This window comes from Seriola dumerili, unplaced genomic scaffold (genome assembly GCF_002260705.1).
Source record: "Seriola dumerili isolate Sdu_G_001 unplaced genomic scaffold, Sdu_1.0 BDQW01000108.1, whole genome shotgun sequence".
Lineage (NCBI taxonomy): Eukaryota > Metazoa > Chordata > Actinopteri > Carangiformes > Carangidae > Seriola > Seriola dumerili.
Window position 1 is genome coordinate 276464 of NW_019174363.1, and position 22101 is coordinate 298564.

Consider the following 22101-nt stretch of genomic DNA (forward strand, 5'->3'; position numbering starts at 1 on the left):
GTAACACACATTACATGACATCCAGAATGTCTATTTTATTATGTGCCTGCAATGCAATAGCATAGCATTGAAGGCATATATTATTATCCTCCATACTTATTATGTGCCTGCAATGCAATAGCATTGAAGGCATATATTACTATCCTCCATACTTATTATGTGCCTGCAATGCAATAGCATTGAAGGCATATATTATTATGCCGCAGCATTCACACTATTGTTCTTCAAATCCTTATATTTAGTGTGAATACTGAGGCAACACTCTCTTTTATTTTTATCTGAAAACATTTTTACACAGTGATTTTACTTCTACTGATGCCTTTTCACTAATAGTAGTGACCCCATTCACATGTTGACGTGCTGACATCAGTGTGGTGTCTCATTTCCAGTCTCTGGAGTTTCTGTTTCTGTGGAAGTGTTTATTGCTGCTCTGTCTCAACACTGTTTACGTTGCTGTTTTCTTCAAGACAGTTGTACATTTAAACTTACACTGGTTGTTCAGTTAATATGAGCTGCTTTTTCAACTATTTAAGCATTGTGTCAGAAATCTCCTTCAGGTGTGACATTACAAGTTTTACTGGTACATTTCTTCTTTCTTAGGTTTTTTTCAGCCAATTAAGGCCATTTAGCTTTCAACTAGCATGTTTTTCTGTTTTTCACATTGTATATTTTTTACATTTTTGTGCTGTTTGTTACACTTTCCAACAACAACTTAAGCCTTTTTCAATCATTTCATACCATTCAACCTCCAGCTTCCAATTTTTTGTTTTTAATTTTCAGCCATTACATCAGCTACTTTAGCATTACTTCAGCAATTGCTTAGGCTACTTTAGCATTGCTTTCGTAGTTGCGTCAGCTTTTTCAGCATTGCTTCAGCAATCTCATTCAGCTTTCAGCATTCATACGCATTTTCAGCAGGAAATGCATTTCCTAGTTTCAGTTTGTCATTCTACCAGACACAGAATCACATACATACAGACAAGCAGAGAGGCACACAGACAGCCAGACAGGCAGATAGATAGACAGCTCTGTCTCTTCCAGCTGCACACAGGTGATGCTTGTAGTAATTATCTGGTGCATGACCAAGCTCCAAAATGCCTAACTGCAATTAATTGGTTGATTTTGTTGCTGTTCTCACCCGGGAACTGATATATCTGGTAACCTAAAGGTGTTCTTTGATTTAATAGTTTTATCATTTATTATTATTATCACCCTATAACATGTTTTACCCCTCCCTGTAATGCAGTTTACTCAGAAACATTTTAACTGACTTACTTTGTTCTTTTATCTGAGAAAATGTTTACACCGTGATTTTACTTCTACTGATGCCTTTTCACTAAAAGTAGTGACACATTTCACATGTTGATGTGCTGACATCAGTGTGGTGTCAGTTTCTGTTATTGGTAGAGTTTACTGCTGCTCTGTCTGAACACTGTTTTCTTCGTCACAGTGTCCGATTACCGGCTGTACATTTAAACTTACACTAGTTCTGTTCCACAATTAACTTCATTAACTTGTTTACATGCTGCTCAGATCTGCTAGTTACTTTAGTTTAGCAGTAAGCACTAGCTTCTCTCTCTCTCTCTCCCTATCTCTTGCTTGCTCACTGTGGTGTTGTTTTAACTTCAGTGTAGAGAATTGTGATTTTTTTATTACATCTTCAGCAAGGTCTGCTGTCTTACTTTGGGCACAGCTCCACTCGCTAACCCGGAGCTAACTGTGCACTTTAACTGCCATCCCTGAAAATTATCCTCAAAATAAGTCAGACAAACTCTTTTTAAATGCCACAATTTCCAACCTTTATTGACAATTTTTATATAAAAAATTTAGACATTTTTTTGTCCTGTATCAGCCAGTTTTGGTCTCATTGTGATATATTTTACGGTTTTTGAGGAAATCCCCCCAAAGTGCAGAGAGGGCTGTCCAAAGCTAACATAGACGTCCATGTTAAACTGAGCTCTCAACAGAGTTGGGGGTAGTTTCAGGTACACATATAATATATCAATCTCAAAAGTTTAATCTTTTCAATGGGATTTGTAGTTTTCCCTGTGTGATCCAATTTTCAAACACAAGTTTGATCTTAAAAGCTATCGTCTGCCTAGGGGATTGTGCCACTTACTGAAAATAAGAAGTATCGCTTGTATGACAATTAATTTACATAACATTTTCATTGTGTGGTCTGATACAGAGCCTCATGTGTACCTATTGTGTGGTCCTGGTCTCCACCTAGTGGTCACAATTAAGAATACACATAAAAATGCTGTACATCTTTTCTGCTAGCACATGGTCTGTGCAATAAACCCATGACCGCAGTGTCCAGCAGTTGTTACAATGTGCGACTGCTTCAAGTGGCATGCTGCAAGCCCTCCGAGGTGTGCAGGGCCTGCTCAACACTGCTTGCAGCTTTAATATTGTGATTAATTTCAGGTTTTGAAGGATGTAAAATGAAATCCACATTTGTATTGTTCCTGTCTATCATTATTAGTGTGATTGGGTTTATATGTTGTTTCATTTAATGTTTATGGTCATGGTTCAAGATGGATGTGCGATTTTATAGGTAAACTCTAGAATTAAACAATTCAAAAGTGGAAAATTATTCCCATCTCCAAGTTGAAACAAAAGAGAAGACAGGTGACACCCCGTAAATGTGCGCCAGCCCCCAGGGGATAAAATAGTAGTGGTCAATTCACACACAGCTCTTAGCTCCCAGCTCTTTGCTACTTGCTTTTAGCCATTTTGCACTTTCTTCTTCATTGCTTGGATGCGTTCTTTGTTCTTTCTTTGCCACATGCTCCAAGGAACGTTTCCTTTGTCAAGCATGATCTCCTATTTCTATAAGCGAAGTCAAATCCAACTGAACCAAAAAAACAGAAGTACATCAGAGTAATTTGTACTTTTTGTAACTTTTAAATTATTATCACATTTTAATTTTGAAGATTTTTGACAGTTTTAGAGTCATCTGGTCAATGCCGGTCTCCTTAAAGTTATCCAGCATGCATTAGAGTTTATTTAACATCAACCCGCAAGAGAAGCCAACGACCGCCTGCAGAGAAGCCTAGAAGAAATCAAGAGTGCCTGAGACAGAAAGTCTACTGGCAACTGGCAATGCCTACTGGTTGTGTTCTTTTGAAGTAGAGACTGGAGATCCATTGAATCAAGAGGTCACGGCTTCACATTAATCAATTAAGTAACTCATTGTTGTCCTCCCTGAGAACTGGTGCCCACTGATCAACAAGAGCAAATTCTAAACTGTGGTGTTCACACTACAAAAGGGAGGAAGTAAGAGCAGAACAGAATATGACAAACTAGAATCAAAAGAGAATAAATCCTGTTCTGTACAATTACCAATCACCACCTCACCTGACTGTGGGGCTTTACTGCAAATACAAACTAGAAACTATATCTTTCATGTTTGCTTTTTTGTGCATGTAGTGTATTTTGTAGTTTTTTTTAAATCAAAGAAAGAAGGGGAGGAAGCCTAATTCCCAAAGTAAGCCATCCGTGACGATTCCTTTAAGGGTTTATAATGCAAGGTTTCTTACTAAATTTGAAAAACATGTTTTAATATGCATAAACAATTAAAAAAAGACATATGATCAGTGTTCACTGATTTATATGGAAGAAGAGATGTTTATTTTTTTCAGTCTCCTCTCTAATCTTAGATTTTTATTGTGACATGTGGGACAGTTTACCTTTTCAGGCCTTGAGAAACTGTTTAAATAAAACAATCTGAGAAGGGCAATTCACAGACACTATGCTTTGCTGTAAAGGTCACAAGTCAGAAAGGTTCGGAGCTGCTACCTCTATCTAAAGATAATTTTTAGTTAAGATGCTATTTTTTAAAATGGCCTAGAGTTTTAAATATATGGTGTGGTATGGTTTATAGACATCTGTGGGGAAGGGGGCCTGGATCTGACAGTGAATTTGCTCCATCGTTTTGAAGCACTGTTTCTGGTAGCTGTAGAAAAAAGTTGATTTGTCCATGTCAATGTGTTATACCTGTGTCCTTCCTGTGTCAGGTTGGTGTGTGTGGCTGTGAAGAAGGCTACACTGAAGTGATGACATCTGATGGCCTACTGGACCAGTGTACAGTCATCCCGGTGCTGGAGATCCCCACTGCAGGTGACAACAAGGCTGATGTCAAAACCATCCGAGCCTTTAACCCCACCAAGCCTGCAATCAGCACACCAAGCAGGGTGGGACGCACTTGGTTCCTGCAGCCCTTTGGTCCAGGTAACACACCTCAACACAGTCTGTGACAACCCAGTGCTTCACCTGCTCTTAGTCTCATGTTGAATGGTTTGAGTGACTAGCATAATGAACATGAAAAGATGATTTCTTGTGACTGAAAGATGAAAAAGTGAACATGATGGTGTCCTGCTCACCCCAATGGTCACCATTTCATCCAAGTCAGACACTCTCACATGCTAAAACCAAAGTTGTATACATGCAAAACAATTCATACCTTACAGAACTCCATAACAAATAAGAGAAAATACGAGTGAATGGGCAATTCTGTTAATATACAGAAGACATCATCAAACACTGACTTAAACAGAATGTCCTGCTCAAACGAAGAGAATCACTAAGTAGGTTAAATTACAATACAGTCAATCCAAAAAAATACAGGTTGTGAAGGAAATGTGTGATTGATGAGAGTACAAAGGCTATCAAAGGAGGAGTGGAGGAACAGTTGGAGGAATAGAATGCAGGTCATAGGTCCTATGAAAGAAAGCAAGGACAAAGGATAAAAGAAAGCAAAGAAGAAAAAAGAAGGGCAGAAAGGATGAAGTTAAGAAGTATGGGAAGGAAAGGAATAGGGGGATAAGGGACAAAAAACTAGAAGAAAGTAGAGAAAGTAAGAAAGGGATTAAGATGGAAAAGAACAGAAAAAATATGACAGAGTCAGATGAAGAACGAATAAAGGGTGAGAAATCTGAGATAAAGGATAAAATGAGGAAAGAAAGAAACAACAAGGATAAAGAATAAGTATGGAAAATAAAGAAAAATTGGGTGACAGACAAGAGGGCATGAAGGGGGGAAGTGAAGAAAAACAGAAATGATAAGAAAAGAAAGATTGGAGGAAGGAACAAAGAATGAAGGAAAAGATAAAATAATAATATAGAACAGGGATGTTCCATGAGAAAAAAAGAAGAGAAGTAATTAGGAAAAGTAAGAAATAAAAGAAACAAATGCAGAAGTAGATGATTTTAAAAATCTTAGCATAATACAAAATATTGCAAATTTGAATCAAAAGAGAATAAATGTATACATTTACCCCTGGTACACATTGTAATAGTTTCTAATCACATGTTCATCTCATGTGCATATTGAAATTACCAGCTGCTTTTATAATTACATTTCCAAAAGGACAGAACATGCATGTGACAGTGACCATGCATATTTCTGTATTTTCTTCTGAACACTGACTTATCACATGTTTATACTGTAGATGGAGGTGCAGTAAAATAACACATCTCTCCCCTCATACTGTACTGTTCACTGGTGTTAAAGCCTGTGTATTGTTGATCTATGTACCTTTGTGTTACATTCATGATTCAGTGAACAGCAGTTGTTTCCACACTCTAATGCCCCTCTAGCCTTTAGCACCTAGCTAAATCATTAGCTTTAGGTAGATGCTAAAGCCTAGCTAATTGTACCTAATAAACACCCAACTGAGTTGAGGCCATTCAATGTATTAACAGTCAGTATCTGTGGGACTCTCCATGCAGATGGGAAGCTGAAGACCTGGGTGTATGGAGTAGCAGCTGGAGCGTTTGTTCTGCTCGTCTTTATAATCTCCATGACATACTTAGCATGGTAATGTACCAATACCTAAAAGTTATTTATTTGTGTCTCCGCCATATGTTTTGATCCCATCATCATTTAACTTATCACATGCCATCATTCACCTACATTCAGTGATGTAATGAAGATCATCATAAAGGAAAGACCCATATTTGCAAACAAAATGTTAATGGTAGACTGATGGTGAACAAAAGCAGTGCTTTTCTGACTGAAGTTTTCAAAATTATGTGTTCAAAACCTAATTTTGATAAAAACACATCTAAACTGTTATTGGAACAGGCTTGATTTGTTTGTTTATGAGAATACCCCAGGAAGGTATTGCCTCCTCATTAAGTTCAGGGATTTGTAATAGACAGAATAAATAAGAATAGACTGACATATAATTCCCTAGTATCAGTCAGACTGCAAAAAGATAAAAGATAGATACATACTTTATTTATCCCCTAGGGGAAATTAATGTGTCCATTAGCTCATTGTTGATAATAATAATAATAATAATAATAATAATAATAATAATAATAATGATAATAAAACAGTTAATAACAAATGAGCAATAATAATTAGATTAGTCCACTTCCTTTGGCTGAGGTGTTGTATAGCCTGATGGCAGTGGGAACAAAGGATCTCCTGAACCTCTCTGTTCTGCAGCGCAATGAGATGAGACGTTTGCTGCAGCTGTATCTGCTTCTCTGTCCTGCCAGAATGTTGTGGAGAGGATGCTTGGTATTGTCCAAGATGGCCTCCATCTTACATTGCATGCGTCTCTCCACAACCGTCCTGAGTGAGTCCAGACTCCTGCCAAGCACAGACCCAGCCTTTTTTATGAGCTTATGTTCATGTCTGACATGCTGTTGCCCCAGCAGACTGTAGCATAAAAGAGTACACTGGCCACCACTGACTGATAAAACGTGCAGCATTTCACTGCAAACGTTAAAGGACCTGACCTTTCTGAGGAGAAAGAGCCGGCTCTGCCCCTTCCGGTAGATGGCATCCGTGTTAAGGGACCAGTCCAGTTTACTGTTCAGGTGCACCAGTCTGCACCGCCTCAATGTCCTTCCCTCGAATGTTGACTGGCGGAAGGGTTGGCCTAGACCTCCGAAAGTCGATGACCATCTCCTTGGTCTTGGAGGTGTTCAGAAGGAGGCAGTTCTTGTTGCTCCATTCACTGAAGGCCATCATCAGATCCCTTTACTCCTTTTCCTGCCCATTCCTGATACACGCCACAGTAGCTATGTCATCTGAGTATTTCTGGATGTGGCAGGACTCAGAGTTATATTTAAAGTCCGCCATATACAGGGTGAACAGGAATGGAGCCAGAATTGTAGGGGGTCTAGTGCATGTTCAACTTGTGGCTTCAGAAAGTGGAGAAGCAGCCGCTCCAGGGTCTTCATGATGTGTGATGTGAGGGCCACCGGTCTATAGTCATTTATCTCAGCCGGTCGTCCTACTTTAGGTACCGGAACAAGACATGATGTTTTCCACAGGACCAGGACCCTCCCTGTTTGAAGGCCTAAGTTAATGATCCTCTGGAGAGGCTCAGCTGAGTCCTTTAATTCCCCTAATTCAATTCAATAGCATATTCAGTTAAAGACTCTCTGCCAGTTGAACACTCTTGTCTCTCAAAACTCTATGCCTCCAGTTTGTTACTCAGGCTTTCTGTTATAAATTGGTATTTTCCAAACCCAAGCTGAGATGACTTATGACATCACCATGATGTCATCAGCCTTATCATCAGAGGACATTTAAAAACTGCTCTCACATGCCTGTGATTAATAAAATGAAATTGATGCAGAAAATCAGTGGAGTGCTGCTCCAACAATTAGTATTTTATTTGACAAAGGTCAATATGTTGGTCATAAGCCACACACAGCAAAACACTAAAGGGTTGTATGTGTGCTCTATGATTTACACATTGGTACACTTTTTATAGTGTGGCTTTCTGAGGCCATACAATGAAAAAACTATTTTCGTCAGCCCAAATCTGTGCCATCATTCATGCTGATCCAGGTAGAATAATAGATTCTCATTACATCACTGTTAGTGTTTATTCATTCATTCATCATTTGTCCCTTTATTTCTTGTTTTTCTTTCTCCATCCCTACCTTCACACTACCTGTTCAGTTATTGTGGTTGTTGCCTTTACTGCAAGTCAAGATCCAAGTGCCCTTCAGACGGGGCTTACCCAATGGACTCAGTACCTTACACCTGTCCTGCCTGCCAGAAACTAGAGCAAGACGAGTTACAGCGGCACAGCCCCCTCCAACAACATCATCAGCAGCAATATGAGGCACAGCTCCAACAGCCACCTCCATCACAACAACAGCTGCAGCAAAAGCAGGCGCTGTCACATCTACCACCTCACTTTGAAACTATCATCACATAGTCGAGTCCTCACCTCACCTCCTTGTTACTCATTCCACATCATCTCCATTTGTACCCAAACACCCAGAATGCCTGTTCACTCATTTCAGTGGATTACTTCTTGGAGGTGAGCTGTCCAACTTCCATCAAACACACCACCTGACTGTAAGGCTTCACTGCAGATGTAAACTACAGACTATATTTTCCATGTTTGCTCTTTTTTGTACTGAGTATATTTTGCAGTTGTAATCTAAGAAAGAAAGTGAGGAAGCCTAATTCCCAAAATATTGGACACTTCCTTTAAGGATTTATAGGATTAAAGCTTCCGGTATAATTTGAAAAACACTTAAGAAAAAAACAGATTATCAGTTTTCAATCCTTATCTGGATATATAAACCTGTACAGCAGCATGCAAATGATCATGTGTCAAAAAAAACCTTCAGTTGAATCCCATTGTTACTGCTACTGCTGTAAACCAGTGTACTGTGTAGGTTTCTCAATATCTGTCGGTTATGTAAGAGCATTCAGAAGATATACATCATCCACAATGTTTTTAAGTTACATTTTTTTTGTAACAATATGAGTTTTTTGTGTAAATCAGTGTTTAAAGGGCCATGGGTAGCTTTTGACTTCTGTGGTTGTAAGCAGCTAATGTTGGATTCCTAGACTCTGGAGAAGGTTGTGTTGTGTTGAAGTCTCTTTCCCCATTAATATGTGTTTCCTCTTACCTTAACCTGAACCTTATCCCAACCCCTAACCAGTTATTTCTGTCTACTCCTGAGCCTTGGAATCCAGGATCTACACCTGCAGGCCAATCAATACTAGTCTTTTTCTTCTGCTACCATCTTGTGGTCATCAATTCACATTTCATGTAGACACACAATCACCATGGCATCATTACTGAGTTCTAGTGGATAAAAGAATTTATCGTGATCATGCTGCACATATTCATTCTCATTTGATACAGTATACAAGGAGATCTTTACACTGTCTACAATGCATGGCACTTCCTTAGGTCCATACCAGTGTTTTTGCACATTTTATCCCATTTACTCTAAATCACTTACACTTTACTGCTCAACATTTTCCCAAACATTCCACAATGATTAAAGGTATAATCTGTAACTTTTCCATATTAAAATCTAAAAACAACTAGATCTATGTTCTACATTTCATCAACTCTCAAACCAGAGAAATCTGTGATTTTAATCATGGTAACAATACATGTCATTTTGTCACCTGTCAATGACATATCCTCTATGATCATGTGTCAGTGTTGTGGTTTCCTGTTAGAAACTCAAAATGGACTTCTAGTTTAAAGCCATATACACTTTTTACACCTTTATGGTTTTCAACTATATATTTTAACAAGACAAAGTATTTTAGTCATCAGATGTCTGGATCTTAAGTCATCATAGAAAAAAGCTGAGTAAATGTTAGACGTCCCAAATTTCAACTCTATAAAGAATATGCAATATGCCTGTCTTTCAAACTTTTCAGCACTTGTTCTTCCATTGGTCTCTAAACAGCAAATGCAGAAAAATAGGCCTCGTGTGGACAAATGATTTGCCAAATTAGTCCAAAAGATCAAAACGTTGATATAAAAACTAAATTTATAGCCTGCTCGTTGCTGTGCTTTCTCTTAGTAGAACGGTCACATGGATTATTGAGCTGACAACTCACTGAGCCATAGTGTAAACAAAGATTTTTATTAATAAAGTAGGTCTTCTTTACTTCTCTAAGTTTTTTTGTTTGACAGTGACAGATTAATGTTCATCTCTTATTTTTTAAACTGTGCCAATGATCATTCAATAAACCCAAACCAAGTAGTTTTTATGCATTAACCAGTGGTGTACCATCATGGCAAGCAGTGTTTGACCAGTTAAAACTAAAAATAGACATTGATACCAAAGTGGAACTGATAACTGTCCTTGCATCTGATCTCAGAACAGCGTCCTGTCCTAAAGGATGTGATGCCTGTTTGCCTCCATCATCTAATTTACTGCCCTCTTGTGGTGGAAGGAGCAGGGTATTGTATAGCTGATGCAGAGACAAGTCAGGAATGTGGAAACATTCTCCTCAGATTCAACACTGTTATGCTTCTCACAGGCTTCCTCATGTTTGATTCTCTAAACATGTTTTCTTTTTGTTTGTTCTGTAGCAAAAAGCCAAAGAAGCCACAGCGACGACAGATGAACAACAGACTGAAGCCACTGACTCTAGCTTACGATGGAGACGCTGATATGTAGAAGTCTTCTTTCTAACCACACTGACCTATAGACATTCATCCTTGTGCAGGGCACACAGGGTTGCTATGGGCACCCCCCAATGTCAGGGCTGCCACTGGGCATTGTTCATCCAACACGCAGACACCCAAGGAACATGATGTTCCTGTCCTCGTTTTGTATTTCCATTTTGATCATTTCAAAAGAGCCTTCATGAATTCTTTAACTTCTTTCAGAAGTTTGCCTTTGCTTCTCTGCCATCTACTACTGCCAGTATTAGCCATACCACAGTTGTTGCACAGTTGAGGGTCACCTGAAAAGATATTGCTCTAAAAGCACAAATCTTCTTATGTCTTTTTAATAATTTTGTCACAGCTGGGTGGGATAATCTCTGGAGGACACTTGTCAATTCTTTCTCCAATTAAGAACATTTACAACCTTCAGTGTTGTTATGGCCCGCGTCCATCTCGCAAGAAAAAAAAGATAAAACCAGAGAAAAAGAGTGTAATGAATCCCAGAGCAACCATTACTTCTGCCTGCCTCTTCCTTCTCAGTTTTCAGGCATAATTTTGCACTATATTAGTGCAGCATGGTATCTTCTTATGTCTAGCTTTTCACCATAGGAAACTGCCTCTCTCAACAAGATGATGTACAGTCTTGTGCTAGAAATGTAAAAAAGTAGATTTTTTTTCCAGCAGAACTCACTAATGTTTGTTAATATTTTTCTTCTATTACCTCTTGTATGTGACTCTTGGACAGGACTTGATGTAAATAGGATTTTCTTTGTGGTCTCAACATTACCTTTCTAATATGTACAGTTACATGTCCCAAACTCTCTGAGTTTGTTTATTCTCTGACAATTTTTTGACTGTGACTTAACATCTGGATTTTTACTTTTGTAAGTTATTGATATATATCACTGTTATCGATTCAGACTACATGAGATACATAGAAATCCCTTCCATTATGAAACTCTGTAGCTGTGAAATGGGAAGAAGATAAGAGGAGACAATACTTAAACATGGAAAACAGTTAATAGTGTTAGTATAAGATTATATTGCATTTTGACTTCAAGTATTTAGGTGGATGAAGATTATTTGGGCCTGTGACATCTGAGTTTGGAGATTACATTGGACATCAGAACATCAGAATTATTATTTTTTTTCCTTGATGAGACTCATAGAGATATAAAGATCTCAGTATGCTTCAAACTACTAGTTCATTATGATATATTATAAAAGTGTTTGAACCTGCATGTTTTGAATGGTGAGACAAGCCTGCCATCATATTCTCTTCCTGGCTGCATCGATCTGCCTCTTTAATATATCTCCAGGAACTCTGGGTGCTGTAAAGACAGCACACACTCACTAATAGTCATTGTGTTTCATTTGGTTGTCCACACAAAAAGTGACACAGGTAATTGTGTGAAAAATGAGGAGATTGAGAAAGTTACATCCACCACTGAAAATGGATTCTACCAGGCTGCCTTCAAATGACCGTCAGTTTTGGTGTCTTGGATGTCCTCCCCACTCCACCCTGAGATGAGGCTAGACCTCATTTTTTGCAGTTTCAGGATCCAGAGGCTCTCCAGAATTGAGAGGCTGCATTCATCTTAGAATTTTGGTTTTGCCACTGCTTTCTAATGAGACCCTTTATAAATTATTTATAAGTTGTAACTAATAGCTTTATGAATGGTAAATAAATAATTTACTAATGATCAGTTACAAGCATAGGGCCTTTTAGGTTGGTCCTGACTTGTGGGTTGGTTATTAATCTTTATAAGCCTACACTGTTAGGTTTACTCACAACATGTCCACACAAAGCATGTTCTCCTATAACAAACTTATATAGGGTTAGTAAATTATTTATTTACCATTAATTAAGACATTACTTCTAACTTGTAAAGCCTTAATAAAAAATGCCTTATTAGAACAGCAACTTTTTTTTGCACTAACCATTTTCTAGTTTGAATTTAGTCAGGCCTTTAGGTATTTGAGATGTCCTGTCTTTGCCAATTTACAATGCCCTCATATCCAATCTAATGTTGTAGCATACCAAGAAACAGTTCTCTGTACATACTTCTGCAGGAGGCTCATCCCTCTTCACAACTACAGAAAAAAAGCCTGAAAAACCTGAAGGATTCAGGATTCGGTCTTACAGGTTTTATTCATCCATTCATGTTTAATGAGATTCATCTGAATGACCCATCCCAGAGAGACTCTACTGGAACAGTGGCTGTGGTCCCTCTGTCTTAATGAGCTTTCAGCCCAATTGTATCACTCTGGGTGACTTTATTATCCCATGATTGTGTCAAATCCTGTCCAGGCACTTTTCTGTTTATACAAGTAGAATCACTTGTATGAACAATATAAACCATACAGTGCTGCCTAATGTAACTGCCTGAGGGAAACTAAAAGTCCAGTCACCCAAAGTGAACAGTCTAATATTGGTTAGTAGTTTAATATTCTGTGGAGTTTGTTGCTAGTAAATTAACAGAATGTTTAATTTATATTTCTTGGACTATGAGTTGTAAATAAAGTGCTAAATATTTCCTTTTTTATTTATTGTTCATGTACTATAATATGTTTCATTTTTTACTGCACAAGATGTTATGCATACATAAAAAGAAAAAGAAAAAAAAGATGAACTCACCGATGAACATGACCTTTTCCTACTGTTTGTTTTTATGTATTTGATTAATTGCTGATAATAAACAATGGAAATATTTCAATGTGCTGTCTTACTTTTGAAGGTTATAGAAATACAAGTTTGGTCTTTTGCTCAGGGTTTCATTCTCACACTTTAGTATTACATAATATTGTAATGTATCGTATAATTTTACCCTGTAGTCCATGCTGACATTGGACCATCATATGCAGTTTTCAGTTTGTTTTTGCCAATTATTATCTATATCTATTATAAATGTCATACAATCACACAGGGATGAAAGTAACATTGCTTTTAGGAAGCTACAGTATTTAAATCAAAAGTAAGGAATTACATCAACTTTGTTATTTGATTAAAATTATGAAGCCGATCCAGCTCTTTAGTAAAGATGAATGAACTGATGAATAACTGTATGTTGATGAGTGGTTAACACTGTTAGCTCAAAGCAGAAAGTTGTTGAAGTTGTGGGTTTGAGTCAAGCTGGCTGGCCCTGCTTTGACACATAAGCTCCTGTATATCAGACTTCTGCAAAATTCAACTAAAAGATTATATGAAGCTTCATCAGTCTGGATCAAACAAATCAAGGGCATATCTTTCAAAGTTACAGCCTTTATGGAAAAAATCTTGCTGTTGTTCTTTGCCAGTTTCCTTTCTGAACTGGAGAAGGTGTGATAAAACCTTGATTCATGATTTATCCGACTGCTGAAGCCTCATATTAATATATTAACTCTGAACTTTGGAAAGAGGACTCTGAATTTAGTTCCCCATCTTTTACATTGAATTGGCTTTGTGAAGGAATTCTTCAGGGCCAATGTCGACAGGTGGAATGACTGTAGCAACCAGTAACTTGTCTGACTTTCAGGTGCCAGTCACATGACATTCACTTTAATATTCAAACATCTGAGTATTGTTTTAAGATAAATCATGGAGCCTCTTTAATCAGAACAATTCCAGTGTAATATTTCGTTTGTTCGTCGTCTCCCGCTTATCCGGATCCGGGTCGCAGGGGCAGCAGCCTCAGCAAAGAGGTCCAGACAGCCCTCTCCCCAGCCACTTCCACCAGCTCCTCCGGGAGAATCCCAAGGCATTCCAAGGCCAGCCGAGAGTTATAATCCCTCCAGCGTGTCCTTGGTCGGCCCCGAGGCCTCCTCCCAGTGGGACATGCCCGAAACACCTCCCCGGGTAGGCGTCCAGGAGGCATCCTCACCAGATGCCCGAACCACCTCAACTGGCTCCTCTCGACATGGAGGAGCAGCGGCTCTACTCCGAGTCCCTCCCGGATGACCGAGCTCCTCACCCTATCTCTAAGGCTGAGCCTGGCCACCCTGCGGAGGAAACTCATTTCGGCCGCTTGTATTCGCGATCTCGTTCTTTCGGTCATTACTCAAAGCTCATGACCATAGGTGAGGATTGGAACGTAGATCGACCGGAAAATTGAGAGCTTCGCCTTCCGGCTTAGCTCCCTCTTCCCCACAACAGACCGATTCAGCGCCCGCATCATCCATAAAAGTTATGAACAGAACCGGTGACAAAGGGCAGCCCTGGCGGAGTCCAACCCTCACCGGGAACAGGTCGGCTACGTGAACCAGACTCACACTCCTTTGGTACAGGGACTTAATGGCCACTAACAAGGGGCCATCCACCCCATACTCCCGGAGTGCCCCCCACAGGGAGTCCCTGGGAACACGGTCGTAAGCCTTCTCCAAATCCACAAAACACATGTGGACTGGATTGGCAAACTCCCATGCTCCCTCCAGCACCCTAGCGAGGGTAAAGAGCTGGTCCACAGTTCCACGCCCAGGACGAAAACCACATTGCGCCTATCCTCGATTCTGAAGGTTCAACTATGACTCCGGCCCCTCTTTCTCTAGTTACCTGCTGGCATAGACTATTACCACAGGGAGCGCTGAGGAGTGTAATTCCGCGGTAGTTGCGAACACACACCAATCTGGTCCCCTTCTTGGAGAATGATGGGGACCACCACCCGCGGTTGCCACTTCCAGAGGCACTGCCCCCATGTCACGACAATGTTGCAGTAGGCGTGTCAACCGAAGACAGTCACGGACAACATACCAGCACGCCTTGAGATGCCGCAGGGCGGATCTGTGTGTGTAAACATGTGGGCAGAGTCTGCCGTGGCCCATTCCGCCCCCGAGGCGCCGGACGGTTTATGCTAGAACCTTTCTTGGAGCCGATCGATAGTCTTCCTGCATTGTCTCACCGAAACTCCTCCCACGTACCGAGTTTTGCCTCAGCAAACTGCCGCGGCTGCTCACTTCCCGCTGTGACCTGCCGGTACGCAGTCAGATGATTTCTGAGACCTCACAGGCCAACCAACGCCTGCAGCCTCCTTTTTTCAGCCTGACGGCTTTTCCCCCACCCCTGGTCTCGCACCACGGGTACGGGGGTTACCAGCCTACGATTGGGCCGCCCAGCTACCTTGGCGGCCGCAGCTTGCAACAGCTGCCTCAACAATAGCAGAGCGGAACAAGGCCCATTCGGATCAATGTCCCCACTGGCCCTCAGTGTGACACGATCGAAACTCTGCGAGAGTCGATGTGCACGTTGAAAATATCTTGACGGGTTCTTTCCGCCAGTTTCGCAGCAGAACCCTCACAACCCGTTTGGGCCTGCCAGGTCTGCGCGGCGGTCTTCCCCCGACCCATCGTGATAACAAACTCAATCACCAGGTGGTGGTCGGTTGACAACTCTGCTCCTCTCTTCACCCGAGTGTCCAAAACATGTGGCCGCAGGTCTGATGATACGACTACAAAGTCGATCATAGACCAGCGACCTAGGGTGTCCTGGTGCCAAGTGCACCTGTGGACATCCTTATGTTTGAACATGGTGTTAGTTATGGCCAAGCTGTGACTGGCACAGAAGTCCAATAACTGAACGCTGCTCGGGTTCAAATCGGGCAGGCCGTTCCTCCCCACCACACCCTTCCAGGTCACGCTGTCATTGCCCACGTGAGCGTTGAAGTCTCCCAATAGGACAATGGAGTCCCCTTTCGGGGCACTTTCCAGTACCCGTCCCAAGGACTCCAAAAAAGGCGGGTATTCTGAACTGCTGCATAAGCCCTGACAACAGTCAGAACCCGATCCCCGACCCGGAGGTGCAGGGACGCAACCCTTTTGTCCACCGGGGTAAACTCCAACATACAGGCAGAGAGCCTGGGGGACACCAAAAGGCCCACCCCGGCCCTCCGCCTCTCACCCGGAGCAACTCCAGCAAAGAGGAGAGACCAGCCCCTCTCAAGGACTTGGGTTCCGGAGCCGACGCTATGTGTCGAGGTGAGGCCGACTATATCTAGCCGGTATCGCTCAACCTCTTCCACAAGCTTCCGCTCCTTCCCCGCCAGAGAGGTGACGTTCCATGTTCCATAATCAGTTTCCGTAACCGAGGATCGGACCGCCAAGGCCCCCGCCTTGGTCTGCTGCCCAATCCACAATGCACCAGATCCCAGTGTAATATTTGAATTTGTAAAAGAAGTTCATAGATTAATTCACAGTTCATTCGCACTGATTGAGGCCACTATAACTATATACACCAATGACCCAAAACATTATGACCACTCATAGATGAGGCAAATAAAACTGAATATTTTATAACAATTGTAATGTTCTCACTCAGAGTGTAGCAACTCTGTTTCAACATCAAGTTAAACCGTGTCCAATGAAAACATGAGTCATAGTCGTAGAGTTGACTGTTTACTCGGGCATCTTCAAAGACATTGGTGAAAACTGTAAATACAGCAAATATTGTATTTTAAACAACTGAAAACATGAATTAACATAATCATAGGCACAATGAATTATAGCCAGCAGAATGATTTTTAAATGTGTATAAGCAAAATGTCCTTTTTAAATTGTAAATAAAATGTATTCCAATCATCACTAATTATGCTCTTTAACACCACAAACATTAAATGTATACACTTGCGGTGTTGCCTGTACAATGTTTCTCAGTGGATGGTTACATTTAGCTCCAGCACAGGCTTAGCATGTCTGCCTCACTCTCAGTTCAAGAGGAAAAGGACTAAAAACAGGAAATGAACAGGTGATCTTTAAGGAAGTGACGTCATCGGTGACTTGAAATTCAAAATAAAATCCTCTCAATAGACCTTTTTAACCTTTTAACAGTAATTCCTTTTAACAACATCACATATAAATGAATTGTTTAAAGCACACATTACAAATGAATAACAGAAATGCCTTAGAGGCAACACAACAATGATGTAAGTTCTGGGATATATTAGATGATAAGTGAACAGGCAGTTGTCATACTGAATGTGTTGGATGTGGGAGTAACGACCTGAGTCAATTTGACAAGGACCAAATTGTTATGGCAAAACAATTGCATTGGATCATCCCTGAAATGGCCAGGCTTTGGGATGCTCCCAGTGTTGTGCAGCCCTGTCATTTTAAGACAGTTGCCTTAAAAACGACAACCAAATGAGCAGATAATAACCACAAGACCTTAATCAAGACCCTAATGATTTATGAGTAAACATAGCAAACAGGAAGTAAAGAGTATTGGTACATAGTTACTACTGATAACAACCTACACAAAACAATATCATTATCATTCCACATCATATTATGTTCAAAGCCCAGATATTATACATTAAAAAGCAAGCTTTTGAATGGACTTTATCTGAACTCATAAACTTAAATTGAACCAATGTGATTTACCTTGACTGAAATTCAACCAGTCTACTTGATCCTACAGCCTGCAGGACAGCAGTAGTACTACATTGTCATACAAGGTATGTCAAACATAACAAAATGGTTACTTTTAATAATAATAATAATATTATTTATTAACACATTTCAAAAACTGTTGTAAAAAAAGTTACAAAATGCTTTAAAATAAAACTGGATAATGCAAGTAAATACAACCCAAAACATAAAATATAACAAGATAAAATTATTCAAATAGTTACAAAGACAAAACAAATACCAACAGTTAAGAATAGCCGTATGATGAAGTACGATTAAGATTTTGAATAAATATTCCGGATATTATATAAAATGTACATTAGAATTTATTTCCCACTTGAAAGGTCCTGGTAAGGTCATCAAAACCAAGGTAGGTAGAGGCACAGAGAAGCTAACGCCATTTTTACAGATTTTCATGACATCTCCACAGGTGCCCGGTCTGGACAAAACCAGACAAGATATGCCATTTCGAAAGGCTTTATACAGATATACAGTATATATACAGTATAGGAAAACATTGTTGAATATAGTTTGTCTTATCAACCAATGCTTCAGACCTTTGCTTGAAGAAAACTGTTGCACATCATCATATAACAACTCATAGGACTCAAGTTCAAATCTTGATCTGAATTTATCTCCTAAATTGCTAATTAGAGTGAAGACCTTGATCTGCTGTTAAACAACCATTTTTTAATGTGCTTAAATATAATGTGTGATTTTTGTGTAATCAATTAGAGGAAAAAGAAATCATAAACCATTCTATCCTCATGCCATTCTACTAATCATCAGTTTGCAGAGAAAATTGTACAGGGGGGAGGCATTAAATGTTGACACATCACAGCGCAGTGGACTGTGTAATGCAAATTGTATTACTCTTAACATATTTGTTGAATACTGTTTGTCTTAACAGGTGATATGGGTAACAATGGGTAATTTCTTGACATTGAAAAAGTGCAAAAATAATATTTCTTTGTGACTTTATCAGGGTTTGGGTTGCAGCAGCTTATAACAATCATCATCAGCATCTGCTAATGAAGGCATGATTAAAGTGCTACTTTTGTGTAAGATTACTTAGTTTCTATTGTACAACATATGTTGTAGAAAATAAAACACATTTATTTTGGTGAGAACCAAAAAATTAATAATCAATTCATTTAGAGATAACCATTTGGCCTTGGTGGAGGTCTGTGCTCTCTGAGTGCTCTTCTGGTTATAAATTTATTTTCCATTACCATTTATTACCTCTGATAAGGAGATTATGTTTCCGCCCACATCTGTTTATTTTATTATTTATTTGTTTATTTATTTTGATTCTATCTAAATCTATCTATCTATCTAAAAAAATTGTGATTGTGTTCAGTATTTTCAAAGTGGTGGTGCAATTACAATAAATCCTGTACATCCTCCTGATGAGTGAGTTTGTGTATCCAGGGGTGAATATGTTTAAGGCATAAAGGTTTCTTTCAAATGACACTATCCTAGTGGGGGATGACCAGAATTTGGTCTGTGTTGGTCCCAGCATCAAATAATTGTCAAAGTAAGGTTATAGGACTGATGCTATGGATGTGACACTAAGGGAGATAGCATATATTTGTAGACATTTCAACATAGACCTGTTAAATAAAAAAGTTTTGACACAATAGATGTATGTTTATATCCAATGATCAGAAGACCAAGCAGAATAACATCAAACTGTGTCAATAGATATCTTTACAAATATTATGGAAGACAACACAGAAATGAAATTAATGACATTATTCACCATTTGCCAGTTTTTGTGATCCATGACTGTGATTATGGATAAGAGTCCAATTAATCAAAATACAGGTGAGGAATCCACGACGGAAATTTGGAAATCAATCATTAACACAAAACTGGAAAAGAGTATATGATGAAGAAGATATTGGCAAAGTGTATGAAATATTTTGAAAGAACTTTGATCAATACCTAATAAAAACTGTCCAAAAACCAAAACATCAGAAAATACAATTATACAAATAGGTCATGGATCACAAAGGGGATAGAAAATGCCTGGAAGAAATACCCTAGAGAATTCATAAAATATAGAACTACAGAGACAGAAAAAAACAACAGCATAATAGGCAGGGGTAGTAACAATGTTTTGACTCATCAGTGTACAGCTGCAGCACATTTCAGTCTAAATGTGCTGTCGTAATATATTCCACCACCAGATGTCAGTAAAAGACAACTAAAAGTGGAGGCAGCAGCCTGATCACATCCACCGGGATTTTGGTTTGATGGTACAGTCACAGCTGTCAATTCCTCCCTTAACACATGCAGTGTTAAAAATCCCTGCATGTGTTAAAGGAGTATGATTTGACATCACTGTCCTGAGAGGACTGACAGCTTAATAGAGGTGGGACAATATGAAGTCTCCATTTTATAACAATAATAATAAACTTTATTTATGTAGCACTTTTGTTAACAAAGTGCTTTACAAAATAAATTCTGTTTAATAACTGCACAAGCTCAAGCTATGAAGCTTGTGTAAAAGTTGTGTAAAACTTCCAGCTCTCTAAAAGACAAAAGCGTAGAGTGGATCAGTACAAATTAACTTCTGTCATGAAAAATGAATATAGAAACATAGCTGTATCCATGTATGTAAGTAAAAACACAAAAACTGGAGACACACACTGAGGTCACAGAGTCTGTACTGGCACAGAAGGTTGCTCTTCTGCCATATTCTGCTATTTTCTTTTTACCACACTGTGTTTTTGGCTATGGATGGATCCTGAATGCACTGATTCTGTTCTAATGCAGCAATTTAGATAGGCCTGTTGTCCTCTGCTTGTTGAAGTAATGTAATTTGCCTTATCAGTCCCTGATTATGATCGGATGTTGGGAAGTAAAAACAGAGACAGGCTACATGGTTTTGGTCCTCTCATTTAATCAGCACTTCACGTAATTATGTCTCTGTCTTCCAATTAAATTCCCTCTGCAAAGAAAAGGAAGTCCTACAGTCTGCCCTAATCAATTAAGTCATGTTATAAAACCCACTTCAAACGGGTGACTTTGCTGCGACCTCAGACATCAAGATCTGGCGAAAAATTTGATTAAGGATACTTGATCAAACACTAAAGATCAACTACACAGGTTTCTTTCTTTCTTTCTAAGTTCTATTCCCGGGAGCCCATAGATAAAAGATCATCTCCTGATAAAAATAACGCTCTCAATCAAGGAAAGTGGTGGCTTTCAGAAAAGGCTGCAAAAACAGTGAGACAGTGTCTGTGAGAGAAGAAACCCCCATTTCTTTATTGTACATCATGTATGAGATGTCTGTCTTTACATCAGCCACAGTGAATGACTAAAACTGACTTTAGTGGTGGTATTGGTGAAGAATGACTTTTTGAATGTGGAGACCTCAGTGAGGAATGGATTGACATCAGCAAACTAACTGCACATACTGTAGCACACTAATGTTTACTGTGGCCTTCGGTATTTTTCTGAGTTGTGTATAATTAGAATTGTAAAACAGTTGTATAAAATAACTCTCTTGCATCATTACCCGTGTCATGTGTGGTGGTGGGTGACAGCGGGTGATCTTATTGTTACTATTAAACCTAAACTATAACTAAACACAGTTACTGTGTCTCAGTTCACGGACTTCCATACTCACACTGGCAGCAGCAAAATTTCCACGATACATGAAACATGGCAATTACAAGAAAGTAAAGGGTTCATTTTCAATTGAGCTTTGATTTGAGACAACATTACACCTGTGTGCACATGTGAGTGCACTGACTAAAGTATGATTTGACACACAGCAGGTGGATCTTTGATGATGTAAATAAACCAGACCACAGCTGAATCCATCACAGCATGATACAGGTAACTAGATAATTTTACTGTTTGTAGTTCAGTGCCATTAAACTCCATCCATCCAATGTCAGACTGATCACTTTCAGTGAAACTGGAAATGCTTTTCTTTCAATTCAGTTTGTGTAAAGGGTTAACATGCATGTTCCATATATTTTTATTTCCATTGCAAGATTATCCCAACTAACAGAGCTCAGCTTTGGGAAGGGAAGAGATAGGGGACCAGGTAAGGAGATGGAGAGAAAAAGAAAGAGAGAAAGTGATGGAGATAAAGATTTTTCTTCTTACCAGGCAGTTTGTATGTTTGTACATTTCACTTGTATCAAGCTTATTTTTACTTGTTTTAAAAATCTTGGCAAGACATTTTTTCCTGTTCTGTTGCAAATAACTGCTTATTTAAAAAAATATTTCCTCCATTTTATTTGTTTTTTTCCATTGAGTTTCTGCAAGATTAACAATACATTTCTTTCCTGTTAAAAACA

The 22101-nt window shown here is 39.3% G+C and overlaps 1 protein-coding gene across 1 annotated transcript in view; it reads left to right on the plus strand.

Annotated features, from left to right (window-relative positions):
• LOC111222791 (thrombospondin type-1 domain-containing protein 7A-like) overlaps window positions 1–10418 on the plus strand; it is a 227496-nt gene extending 217078 nt beyond the window's left edge. Inside the window, exons 27-29 of the mRNA XM_022746644.1 lie at window positions 4020–4233; window positions 5733–5820; window positions 10331–10418. Of these exons, the coding sequence (XP_022602365.1) occupies window positions 4020–4233; window positions 5733–5820; window positions 10331–10418 (390 nt within the window). The remainder of the gene's footprint in view (window positions 1–4019; window positions 4234–5732; window positions 5821–10330) is intronic.
• Window positions 10419–22101: the final 11683 nt, after the last annotated feature.